This window comes from Aulonocara stuartgranti (genome assembly GCF_965226115.1).
Source record: "Aulonocara stuartgranti genome assembly, chromosome: 18".
In the NCBI taxonomy this organism is placed as follows: Eukaryota; Metazoa; Chordata; class Actinopteri; order Cichliformes; family Cichlidae; genus Aulonocara; species Aulonocara stuartgranti.
Genome location: NC_138954.1, coordinates 5825980 through 5840040, shown reverse-complemented (window position 1 = coordinate 5840040; position 14061 = coordinate 5825980). Strand labels below are relative to the sequence as shown.

Here is a 14061-nt window from a genome sequence, read left to right as displayed (position 1 = left end):
CACAACAAGAGGCAGCCGTCGCCATCGTCACAGCGAGATCAACAGGTGGTGTTTGTGGCTCTGAGAGTGTGCACTGACACAGTTTCCTGCTCAAGCGCTGATGCTACACTGCAGTGTGCTTGCTTTTTGCTATTCAGGAGTAGAGCAGGGCGATATGGCCAAAAATATTTATCACGATATATATTTGAAAATTTGCGATAACGATATAACCGATGATATAATTGATGCGAGACAAAATACAACTCCACAACATTACTAGCGCAAAAAGACAACCTTCCATTTATTTTCACTTAAACAAGAAGCTGGTTTTTATGTACATTAAAGCTTTATAAAAATTTAACAGTGCAAATGCAAATTCCTTGCTGAAAGTTTAACCAAAAGGCATTTCCAGTAGAAATGGGCTGACATATCCTGAGCATAACCATGTATAATATCCACTGAAGTTAAAAAGAGGTGCTTTGCAACATTAAACTGCAGTGTGCAGTACGCATTTTTCGGACCATAAGGTGCACGGGATTATAAGGCACATTAAGCGAAACAAAGCAGTCAGATAAATCAAACTTTATTAAACTCATTCTTCTTGCTTCCTCCACTTCTGTACCATTGATTCATTAATGTTGAATTCTCTGGCAGCTGCTCTATTCCCATGTTGCTGCAGTATATTAATGACTAACCTCGTATAGTGGATGGATTATCTCAGTTGTTCTCCTGACTGAAGTTTGGTCCGTTTACAGCATCCTGCCATGCGATTGCATTTGTCTCTAACCATGAAGAACCTTCACGTTAACTTTTATAAGTGGAAAAGTGTTAGTGTTCGTCCTCCAGCTTCACTGTTTATGTTATGCTAACATAGCTGTGTCGCTAGCGATCACGTAGCACATCATTATATACCAGCTAGCCCAACTTCAGTAACCCTACAAACGTCACTGCTGTTTAGTTTCCTGTCTTCATTTATGTTGGAAGTGATAGCAGAGCTGTACGTTTGATTTTTTTCAGAAATCTCTCAGTCAGAACATGCTATATCATGCTTAGGTAACTAGCAAAACTAGCGAGCTAACTTCCGCTAGCTTCCTGCTAACTTCTAACTCCGTTAAATGTAATAACTTTTGTTTTCATGGATGCCTGGAAGTTAAACTTTATAGTTACACCTGGTAAAGCAGCAATGCTGATCGTTTTATTAAAGATGAAAGAATTTAGACAGTTTTTAACGCTCAGTGATGCTGCAGTGTTCGTTTGACCTGAAGCATACGGAGTTTAGGACCCAGATTACTCCCAGATTTAAGAGCATCTTAGTCCGACAAATATGACAATAACGACGGCCGCTTGTATGTTCTGCAAAAAAATGTGCTTTGTTGTGTATCTGACGGACAAACACCAAACCAGTTCCACATCACGGAAGTTGCACCATTTTTACAAACCAATTCTGGTTCATCTGTTTCACTCAACAATCGGCCATGTGCGTATGAAAACAAAGGCACTGCGCATGCGCGTTTTACTCCCATTCTATCGCGATATTTCATTTTCCTATCGTTGCCTAACATTATACCGGTATTACCGTGAACGGTATAATATGGCCCAGCCCTATTCAGGAGGTGTTCACACCTGCACTGAAGGACGGACTGACTCACAACTTTGTGACACTGGAAGTCTTGGAAATCGCAGGATTTTAAAAAAAGGGGGAGCAAACCTTCAATCATGACAGTTTGTCTTGGCACAAAAAAATAAATTTAACATCTTATTGAGTGCCGATGATGCATGAAGCAAAACATTCTTTATTTTTCTTATACAGCCCCTCACTTCATTCTGTCTCGAGCTCATTTCGCCTCCTGTGCTCACTCAGCGTTCCTGGTGTGGCCGTATTGGAGATATCGCTATGATATTGTACAAAAACATATGATTGTTTAAAAAAAGACAAGCCAGGAGCTGCTGTAGCAGCATATAACTGGACAGGAAATAAGAAAAAACATGAAAGGGACAGTTTAAACACCACAAACCAGTATTTTTACATTACTGTATGCCAATTTCATAAACATTTCTCATTCGTCCCTAACATAAAAGGATTACTTTCAATGACCAACATTAAAAGCAGACAGCAGAGGCCAGGATGGGATTTGAGATTTAACAGTAATTTACCATTTTTAGTTCCTTCTTTTGATTCTGGAAACTTTTTGAAAATCCACTCCACTGCATCCACTACATCCTAAAACCCCCACAAACACAGCCTGACACGCAGAGTGAGATTTACTGATTGCAAAGGGATGTTTTAAAGATAAACGGAGTCTCCTGATTTATCAGGAAATATGATGAAAAACCACAGCCCTGTATGGAAATGCCAAACCTGATCGAACTGAAGATAATGTCACCATTATAAAGCATTATTTTTTTATGTTCTGAGATCTTGAGGAGTATGGATTTAGTCCAAATATGAATTTAAAAGTCCAGGAACAGATCCTTGGACCTTTTGCAATAATAATTATTATTATTGTTTTTAAATTTTGGGCGGATGTTGTTGGACTCGACTCGTCAAACCAAAAGTATTTGCATGAAGAGACAGCACGAGTTGTGTTCAGCCTGTCCTCTTACTGCCTCAGTGAAAACCTAAAACGAAGGCCGTGCAGCTGTTTCACCGTTTGTCCTCATCAAAGTCTGTTCAAAGCCAGACCAAGGATAAGAAAAGCTCATTATCTGGGGTCTTAATGGTGAGGATTGTTCATCCAAAACCCTCAGGACAATCTCTGTGATTGTGAATGTTGGGCAAATACTGTTACCTGAATAACGTCCAAACGGTTGGGTGAGATGGGTAAACACTGGGACTCTTTTGCAAGAGGACACTGGTGTTTATCCTATTAGCACGCGGGCTGGTGCGGCTGTGATGGGGCACGTCCCCTGGAGCCCAGATTTACCTGGAAAACCAACTGACATGTCAGGCTGAATGCTGCTGTTCCAGCTCGGTGAAGAGCTGAAGGAAGCACAGTGTGCTCAGCTTTTACTCCTGTGTAACACTGTGCAGCACAAATACTGAGTCCTAGAAATGAATAGTTTTTTTTTCCTCAAACAACCTCGACTGTGCTGACATTATTAATTTAACCACTAACAAATATTTAAACCACTGTCAGCTTTACCACGTAGCAGCAAGCTACATTTCTCTCAGACAGGTTTAAACTATTATAAAAGTGGAACAAATACAAACTATATTATACATGGATAAATCCATTTCTACACTGATAATTGGATACTATAAAACTATTAAACTCATCAGTCTGTGTACAGCAGCTCCGTGATTACCCTGAAACAATATTCTGGTTGATTAGATGGCTGAGATAAAAATGAGAAACTGTTCTGATAATCACTTGGCATTTGTTCATGTGTAAAAGGAGAGAAGTTCTGCATTACTCCCTGGAAACAAAGCCTTCAGTGCTTAGATCTTTGCTCTTACAGTTTAGCTGACCTAAGACAAAAAGCAGAGGAATACAGCCAACACTTCCTCAGGTTAGCGACCTGGTAATCAGCCTCAGTCACACAGCCTCAGTCAGCGCCCGCCTTGCTGCTACAGTCATCAGTTTGTCTGCAAATAGTCGTCAGCTCCCTGCTCAGTGGTAGCTTTTACTCTGAAGGCAGACTTTCTCAATATTTCACTAACACTTAGAGGTGTGTGTTTGCAGACATTTCAGCAACTTCCATGCAAACTGCATGCAACTGCAGCGATCTGCTACACAAAAGCAATCACAAGCAGTTAGCACCCTGTTTGTACCTGATTTCTACCAGTGACAGCTAACCAACGTTCAGCAACCAGTTGATGAGCGATTGCTGGATTTTGCCAAGTGGTTGCTGACGCGACTCTAGACCTGTGTGACTGAGACCTAAAGTGAAAAGCAACAGCATCAATCTGCATATATTTTTTATCATATTACCCCATTTGATCACTTCGCTCTCGCTCTGCAGGCCTACTTGTTGTTCCTAGAGTATTTAAAAGTAGAATGGGAGGCAGAGCCTTCAGTTTTCAGGCCCCTCTTCTGTGGAACCAGCTTCCAGTTTGGATTCAGGAGACAGACACTATCTCTACTTTCAAGATTAGGCTTCAAACTTTCCTTTTTGCTAAAGCATATAATTAGGGCTGGATCAGGTGACCCTGAATCCTCCCTTAGTTATGCTGCAATAGACGTAGGCTGCCGGGGATTCCCATGATGCACTGAGTTTTTCCTTTCCAGTCACCTTTCTCACTCACTATGTGTTAATAGACCTCTCTGCATTGAATCATACCTGTTATTAATCTCCGTCTCTCTTCCACAGCATGTCTTTATCCCGTTTTCCTTCTCTCTCCCCAACCGGTCGCAGCAGATGGCCCCGCCCCTTCCTGAGCCTGGTTCTGCCAGAGGTTTCTTCCTGTTAAAAGGGAGTTTTTCCTTCCCACTGTCGCCAAAGTGCTTGCTCATAGGGGGTCATATCAATCAATCAATCTTTATTTATAAAGCACTTTTCATACAAAAAATGTAGCACAAAGTGCTTTACATAGTTAAAAGCAGCCCACCCCACCCTCCAACTCACTCCCCACACTCTCATTAACATAAATGATGTGAATACACACATATCTCTCCCCCCACCCCACCCCACCCACACACACACACACACACGCACACTCAAAGAGTAAAAATTGGGCTGGGTTGTTGGGCTCTTCTCTGTATTATTGTACGATCTACTGTACAATATAAAGCGCCTTGAGGCGACTTGTTGTGATTTGGTGCTATATAAATAAAATTGAATTGAAATTGTGTGTTTAACCAGACACATGGTAGCTGTGCTGTCTCTAAACAGCTGGAACGGGAAAACAGAGGTGCACAAAAGTCTCAACCATTTAAGGGCAGTCCAATATCTCTACTCATTATCTTAGTAAATACATAGATACCCATTTACTTAGTTTTGACTAAGTTTAAGCGCACAAAGGTTTCAGGATGGAAATGCTCCTTCACACAGGTACAGCTCAGCGTACAATAAAGATCGGGGTTAAAGTTCGTTCTGTCTATAAGACCTTTTATCTCTGTCTTAAAAACTTTCATTTGTCTGTCTCCTTTTTATGCAGCCCCTCGTTTCTCTTGTTTCTTCAGCTCATCATATCAGCGAGTACATTTTTTCCAGTTACTCCACTCTTCCTTTAGTCTGCTGTAGCCTTCTGTCAGGGATTCTCAAACTGTCATCACTAAAAATAACAACAAGCTGTATTCTGGTGTAATCAGTGATTACTGTATGCGAGTGATGTTTTTAAAAGCCTCAGCAGTGTCGGTGCTTTCAGCTTCAGATGAACGAGGAGCCAGGTGTGTGTTTGTGTGTCCATGTGTGTAAAACAGGATGTGGGGGGAAAGAGGCAGAGGGGAACTGAGAAGGCGAACCAGTCAGGACACAGACATCCTGATGAGACAGAAACCACTGACACACACACACAGTGATGATATGTTAACATGAAGAAAGAGGCACTCACATACAGCGTGAGCCTGGAGGAAGGAAAACTGAGAAACACACACACACACACTGACCTCAGTCCTCCTCGCTGTCACAAGATAAATACTAGTTGAACAGCTTTAACAATAGGCCTACACTTCCCATAATCCCACAGGGAGACAGACTGTAGCAACAGAGCGGCCTCTCATTTTACACAGAAGCATAAAATCTTTATTTTAACATCCTGCGGTTCAGACTGTAACAACAGGCCTCTGAGCATCAAATTAAAATCAACTACCAGCTATTTTAGAACGGCCTGAACATTTTCTCAAACACACTTTCAGAGAAATGGAACCTGCTTGTGAGTTGGCAGGTTGTTATTACGGGTGGATTTATCACAATGGTCCCTTTTCTTTCTCCCTTATCAGATTTCTGCCCCTCTGTTAACTCAGGAATGTCTCTGGCCTTCAAGTAAAACTTAAGACATCGCTTTGTTAGCGGTTTGTAATTTTATACTTGCAGTATGACTTTGCTTGTGTTTCCCAGAGTTTGTAAAGTAGAAATCGGCCTCCTGTGGAACCAGCTCCCAGCCTGGGATCATCAGAAAGCCACTACAATTAATTTGATGTCTCTTTGTTATGCTGCTAACTAAGGACAGCTTGAGTTAGGCTGCTGTGGAATCTGCAATGACCCACCCAGCACCGTTCATCTACTCCTTTCTATCATCCCATCGCATTTATACACCAGTACTGCACTCTTGATATTCTCTGTCTCTAAAATCATGTGTTTAACTACTTAAACTTACATTTTGTGAACAAATGCGTTCAAAAAGACAAGTACGACCAGCCTACACACAGTGCTTCATGATAGATAACCTCCTTATAATGGTAAAAACAAAAAAGCTGAATGTTGAATGCTGTGTGCTGCTCATTGCTCTTCCAATAATCCCTTATAAATGGGCACCAATAACAACAGTAACGTGTGCAGACCTCTATAGCCCAACTTAAAGAAAAACCCAGCTTATTAACCTCCAGGAAGCTCATTTATTCACCTCAACTCAACTGCTGCAGACTCAACTCATTCTCGACTTCATTAAATGACAATTAAGCTACTGAGCACAAACGTGGGTCGACTGTTGGAGTGAAAAAATGCAGCAAAACAAATTTTAAAATAAAGCAAACACTGCTTCTCATATCGTTCTTCACACTGAATGATGTCGTTGAGCCTTTTATGCGGCGCTGCCAGCTCAAAGAAGTTTGAGGCAACTGCAAAGTTTTCCGACAGAGTTGACAGGAAGCCGCGAGTCCATAAAGTCCCCATTAAAACAGCGTGCGGTCAAAGAGGCGTGTTACAGCTGGATACAAAAGCAAACACACACAGCGGCTTATTACAAAGTGTCATTAAAAAAGAAACGTTTTTGCTTCAGCATGAATTATTTACCCTGTGACGACCTGAGTGCACAGCTCCAGCTTAAACTTCACCTACAGTGAAACCTCAGGTAAGCACTGGCTGCATGAGCTGAGGTGTGCGATTTCACTATGCGCATAAATGATAAAGTAGTGCTTTCCTAGTACTAGTACTGACAGTATGAGAAACATTCCTGCATCACTTGATTTCATGCGCTTTTAAAAGCCTCGTCTATCACGCACAAATACTCCAGCGATGGATGCATTGGTGGCAATTTGGCTTTCTGTACCATATTCAAGGGCACTTTGAAAATGCACCAGTCTAGTAAGTGGATAATCTGCTGTAGCTCGTGAGCATCAGCAGCCTGTTTGCAAAGAATATCTCCTGTGAGCCAACACGATGTCTGCACTCCTCACCAACGGGTCATCTGGATTCAACAACAAAATGAAATGTAACTGACAGAAGCCTTTATATTCAAATCCCTGCTTCATGGTGCAAAATGATGTGGTTAGAAATGATAAATATGTGATTAAGGTTTTGATACAACAGGGGGGGGGGGGGAATGTATATTATATATATTAAAACAAAAAAATTTATATATATAAAAATTGACAATTGTTATAAAGTCAAGAGTGTCACATTTTCTCAGAAGCCTTATTGTCACACGTGTGTCTGAGCGCACCAACTGCTGTAACAATTGATTCAGACAGATAACGATCCCGTAGGGAAAAGTCCACACTGGAAGGCAGGAAAGGTGACGGGGGCATAAAGATTTACAACCAAGACACCGCAGCTCACGTGCACTTTGAGATCCTCCAGTTTGTTTCGCTTTTGCCTCCTGTGGAGCGTCGCAACGTTGAAGCCTGTGTACAGTTTTTTGTGTGAACCCATCAAAAGCTGCGATGGGTTGATGATTCCAATCATTTAATAAAGGCTTAAGTTTTAGGAAACGGAACTACAACGTCTGCTTAAATGACCAATTTAAGACGTACTAATGATGCAGATGCACAAAGACACTGGGTAGAGCACCTGAACATGTAAACGGGTCATGCATGCTACCCCAGCACACACACACACTCCATTTAGCAGGCTAGCCCAGCTGAGACAGGGGGATCCCAGTCAAGCTCATCCTGAGAAACAGTCCATCACTGTGCAAATAAAAAAAGAAAGGAAGAAAAAAACAACTTCCCCTCGCTATCTCACCACTTCATCAGCAGCATAACTGATCCGCAGCCTCACAGCGAGCAGTAAAACCGTGCACTGGGATATGTATTACGAGGAAGAACGTGTGTGAGCTGGTGCAGAAAATGGAAGGCATGGGAAAACTTGCATCATTTGAGCGTTTGCATGCCTTTAGCGAGACACCGTACACACTTGCACTACATGTGCACACGTTTTACCACAGACTGCACTCTTAATATTGTCTATTGTGCTTCTCTTCTACTTGATTTAAATAAGACATATTACCAGGCAACTCATCGTGGTACACATGCTACCACAGAGCAGATAAGTTAGTAAATACCTCGGGTGACCGCCCGTGACCCAGCCTCATTGAAAATTTCACATTTACTAGAAAAGATATTAAAGTGTGCACGCTCCCTCAGGTGAAAATTGTATTTTGCAGCACTGCATGAGTTTTATTAAGAAATTTGTTTGGGTTTTATTGAAGAAATAACTCTGCACAGGAAGTTTCCTGTTATACTGATTTATAGAGTGATTTCCAAGCTTCTACGTGAGGGAAATGTCACAACAAGGAAATAATATCTTGGATTAAATCAGACCAGATTTGATATCAATCTGGTATGCACTTTTCCCCCCCAAGATATATTAACCATTTATTGTGCAGCAATGAGTATTATGCGTCATAAAAAAACAGTTTGGGTTTATAATAAAGGCGGTAGCAGCCTCTGCCTCGCAAAGCCAGAAATCGAGAGGTCCTAAAGGGACCCGGCAAAGGTGAATCAGTGTTCAGCTCCATCACCAGCTCCAGCTGGTGTTTGTTTCAGAGCTCAAAGGGAGAGAAGCAATCTAAGGTAAAGAAAACACTGTGCCACTATAATCCCTGTATTGTGTTACATCTATCCATTACACTCCAACAAATCCCTTTGGCCCTAAAACACGGGAACAGATGTGGCTGTTCGAAGATGATACCTCAGAGTTTAAGAGTTATGAGCATAAAAGAGGAAGAAGAAGCAGGTTTACTCGCTTTAATGCTGCTGCTCTACATGTGCAATCCAAAATTATGCCTGTAGCCTGAATGCACAAGTAAATTTAATAGAAGATAAAAAAAATGGTGAGTATAACAAACATCTGGAATTGAACTACATTTTTTACTTTTTCAGTGAACCTCATCTATAGCACATACATTTATCTATTTACTTATATATTTTTATATAAGTTTAGTTTTCAGTGTTTCTGAATCAAAGGGACCCACTGACCAGTGGGTCCCTTTGATTCAGAAACACTGAAAACTAAACTTTTTCGAAAGGATTTAATGAGAAGTCGGACTGAGATTCTCCAGTGATTGAAAACTCTGCAGGAATAAAAAGAACACGCGCTCTCAGGCTCCATCCAGAGTCCTCATCTGCCCTTCCAGCTTAACAACCGAGCTACCTTTCGCTCGTCCTCATCATCTCTAATTACACTCTCTGGTTTAAACGTTACACGATTAGGAGCTCGTTCGTTGAGGACGCCACCTTGGCAGCGCCGCTCTATCAAAAGTCAGGACGAGTCTTGTAAAATGTCTCATAATTCTGTAATAGGAAGAAGCTCTGAGTGCAAAGTTAGAGGAACAACTCGAACACTGTGAAGCACATGAAATATACTTGAAGAAAACCCGTTAGACAAATGAAATGAACTCCAGTGAGTCACTAAGTGTCATGTCAAAATTCTGAGAACATTTATGGATGTTTTCCAGTTTTTCCTGTTATGATTGTCTGGATAAACAACAAAGGAAATTAAGTCTCGTCAGTAAAAAGAGCAAAAACCTGGACCTTGCATGAATGTTAAATCACAGCAGCCCTGTCTGGTAACATGCAGGCCTTTATCCCAGACAGTGGCTGAAGGAGATCATGCTGCTAACTAGCAGAGTCCAGGCTGACAGAACGCAGAATAGTCGAATAACCATCAGAAAATATTGAAGTATTTCTGCTTTAAAATGCCAATCATCACTCATTTTACAATACTGGCTTGAATAACACATAAACATCAAACTCCACTGCTTCAGTGTTTTTTCACCCAGAACTGGTGGCTCAACTTTCCTGCTAGTGTAAACGTCAGTGCTGCGAACTGAAGTTGATTAACTGTAAAATTAATTCTGCATCCTTGACCTTTTCCCTCCTTCAGCTGCAGCAGCATGACGCAGCAAAAGCAAAAGACAGACCTGATGCATTATGATGACTGTGACGGCAGGCGGGTCAGGGACGCAGGGTTGGCCGAATCTGTCTATCCGAAGCCATTCGCCTTCGCAAAGGAATGAAGTGGAACAGAAAATCAATTTATGGAAGAAGGTCAGCTGCTGGCAGCCGCGCTGAGAAAACCACCTGAAGGTTGAACCCCACCGCAGGAATGATAGCTTTGTTAGCATGCCAGTTTGGTATCTGATATGCTTCAGTTTCGGCCTTAACCATGTTCGATTTGATTCAATTTAGTTTATGCAGCCCCAGTTCACAGCAAGAGTTGCCTCAGGGTGCTTTATATTGTAAGCCAAAGATCTTAATGAAAAATAGGAGGGTTAGGGAAAAATAAAGTTAAAAAATTAATAGTTTTGACCTTCGCCAGATTTTGGTTTGGATAACTATTATTCACAGCTTTGTCCATTTAAACTGATGGGAAGACAAAGAAGGTTTTTTTATATAAAAATAATTGAATTTGCTGATAAGATCATGAATGTGGAGTAAAACAGAGATTCTAGTGGAATAATTTAAGTTATTACACAAAGTTTTAACATGTAAATATAATGGAATAAACTAACAATTAATCAAATTACACATGGAACAAAAAAATTCAATTAATCTTCAAGGCAAGAACAGATATTCAGAGCTAGCATGTATGACACAGTATAACTGCATGTTAGCATGTAGCCTAGCATGCCCTTTCTTTCTTTCTTTCCTTGTAAAAGACTATATAAAAAAGGGCTTTTTAAAATAATCTTTAATTAAGTTTTGATCTTAAATCTGGCCAGAGGCTTATCTAGAGCCCAGGAATGTCTCGTGACCTTACTGTGATGCTGATGCTTCAAATCAAACTGTTAGCCTAGCTTATCTGTTTTAAAGCTAAAGGGCAACAGCTGCTTATTCTGGGCCAGATAAGACACCCAGCAGGCTGTGTGGGAGGAGGAGGAGATGGCCAGAGGTGAAGGTGCTACTGCGAGAGGAAGATGCCTCCTTCAACAGGGAGCTGCACCTCCTCTTAAAGCTGCTGGCACTCCGTCACACCAGACAAGATTAGCATTGCAGCACAGAAGCCAACAGAGATAACGCAGAGTGGTTGAAGCTATAGCCAAACATTGGTGACGTTTCAGCGCTATATATACACAAAACCAGAGGTGTTAACAGTGCTGCTAGAACAGGCCCCAATAACCTGGAGTTTTTAGACCCTGTCAGTAACTATCGGGTCTCCCTGCATTCGTCGTCATGTGCTCGTCATAACAAACAACAACATGGACTGTTTCACTGAAAGATTGATGGGTAAACCCACAGATATGGGAGCCGGCTGCAGTCCCTCAGCGTGGTTTCCCTCGGCAGGTGGTCCTCTGAAAGGAACCTGATGACAGACTGACGGAGGAACTTCTGCTATGCTGCTAATGGCTGCTGCTGAAAAACACGGGCAGAAACAGTCTTCTGTCGTCCACTTCCAGGAACAGCTGTGCCTGTTTTCCTTATTTTAGGAATGAGAAAACGGACTCTCAGTCAAAAACCTTTCCTGTGATTGTTTCAGTGTTGATGCAAGGATAAGGCGTATCAACCAAATCCAAAAGGAGTAAAACCCACCCTGACAGAGGAAAGAGATCAAGCATGTAAACTTGATTTTACACTACAGAAGAGGTGAGGTACACTCTGGACAGGCTGCCAATCTGTCACAGGGCTAACACAGAGAAAGACAGCCATTCACACTCACACCTAATTTAGAATGACCAGTTAGCCTAACCCCGGTGTTCGGACCGTGGGAGGAAGCCAGAGTGCCTGGAAACATGAGCCCAGAGGCTGGTCAGCAACCCCGTGTCAACCCCCGGGAAAAATAAACATTCCCTAATCAGCTGGCAACTGGTTGATGGAGGATGCTGGCAGTCTCTAGAGGAAAATGGTTGCAACGAGCTATATGGTGTCTCAATGACAACCTTGATGTGATCACCAGCAGATTGCTGTAGTTGCCCATAATTTGCACTTGTCAGCAGTAATGAAATTCATAAAAAAGGTGACACAAACCTTCAAAGGGAAAGTTCTGCCTAAAGAAACGTGTTGAATTTTGATGATTAGTTAGTGAGTGTTTGCAGACTTGTCACCATCCTCAATGCAACCAACCAGCAATCACAAGCAGGTTTCTGGTGCACCACCCCCTCTGCAACCAGTTTCACCCAGACACACTCCAGCAACCTCCAGCAAGACTTTGTCAGCCAATCGGGGAATACAGTACATATTTTTCCCTAGCAACCAGAGGTGGCCAGCAGGCTTCAGATGGTACAGTGCTTTTGATTCCTGGGGAAAGGACCCCAAACCCTAAAGCAGTTCTAATTCAGAACAGGAATCTTTTGCAGTGCTCGATTAAAATGGCCTTCTAGTTTTTGGAAATATTACTGTATTGCACCATATTCAATAAGCTTTGAAGAAACCGAGAAACTGTCTGCTCAACTAGTCAAAGAAAACAAAATCTTAACGAAACAGACAGAAATGTCAGATTAGTCAGAGCCAATAGGTCAACTAGAATCTTCAGGAAACAAGCAGAGACATCATACTTCATCATCTCTTCTACATCCTGTTTCCCTTTGCACCCAGTTGTAATTACACATAAGAGAAGTGGACAGAAAAAGGTTTATTTGCAAAGTTTCATGAGAGTCACATCATGGCTTAAATGTGCGAACGGGACCACAGACTGCCTCAACCAGTTGCTTCTGTGTGCAGCGGGAGTCCGTGTGCACGCTAGCCGAGCACTACCAAAGAAAAACCACAGCTCTTCGGTGCCACTAGTGATAAAACACACACCAGGCTACATTCAAAACAACTGTGCACTGCAATCGCTAGACATCAGCAGGTTACTTTAAGGTTAAACATCCTTCACGGGAAAACTAAATCACTGAAGCATCACGATGCTGCAGCATACACCAAAGACCAACTTGTAACAAGTTTTTTTCTGGCCTCTTTTAAAACTCGTACCTTTCTGAGCGTGCTGTATATCTGTCAGTCTGCAGGATGTGCACCAGTCCAGCTCCTCCCAGTCTTTTCCTCCCCCACCAACGTCCCCATCAGACTGTCCAACCAGACGACCGGCGAGCCTTTTCATCTCCATGAATCTTTCATGCTGCCTAAAACACCACTAACACTCGCTGGAACAAATCCCGTCGACAGACTCCTTCCCCTCCTCCTGCTGGGGAAACAGGTTCATCTCCTCATCGGGGACCTCTCACCACTTTCTCCGTCTACCTCGCTCCCTCCCTCTCCCTCTCCCTGACAGCCTGACCTACTGTGTGCTTCCTCCTCTGTCTTCTGTCTCTACCTCGCTGCTGCCGTCTCTTTCATCCTTTATTTGATCTCCAGAGTATTATTCCCTTTTTTCTACTTCTCCATCTGACCTCAATATGAGCCAGATAGTCTCCACGCCCATGCACACCACACACAATGGACCAAACGCTGGGACGCACATACTCTTGTTTTTCTCTTTAACACAAACCAGAATAAAAACCAATCAAAACACCCCGTTTTAAATCACTGAGACAACGTTCAGCTTGTCAGATGGCTTATATGTAATTAAGCATGCTGTTGTATCATATCAACTAAATGTTTTGTAGTTGGTTATTAAGGAAGTGGATGAGCAGGTGTTACGTCACCTTATTTGTGCATGTAAACCAATGTGACACCAAACATGACCTCAAAAGCCTGGACTGCAACTGAGGAAGTTGACACTTGTGAAATCAGGTGTCAGCTGAAATAAGTCAGCCTGGACCACACACTCACACCCACACCCTCACCCACACCCACACGACCTTTAAGTGCTCTTATCAGTGGC

At 42.2% G+C, this 14061-nt stretch overlaps 1 protein-coding gene across 12 annotated transcripts in view; it reads right to left on the bottom strand.

Moving 5' to 3' along the window:
• LOC309694488 (disco-interacting protein 2 homolog C) overlaps window positions 1–14061 on the bottom strand; it is a 204441-nt gene that overhangs the window by 121430 nt on the left and 68950 nt on the right. For 3 of the 12 annotated variants that reach the window (XM_082514598.1, XM_082514605.1, XM_082514606.1), the window contains exon 1: window positions 13212–13487. The exons of 7 other annotated variants lie outside the window; for them this stretch is intronic. In XM_082514598.1, the coding sequence (XP_082370724.1) occupies window positions 13212–13344 (133 nt within the window). In that variant the 5' untranslated portion in view covers window positions 13345–13487. Of the gene's footprint in view, window positions 1–674; window positions 1516–13211; window positions 13489–14061 lie in introns of those variants that run through there. 2 more of the 12 variants (XM_082514604.1, XM_082514610.1) reach the window with 2 other exon arrangements.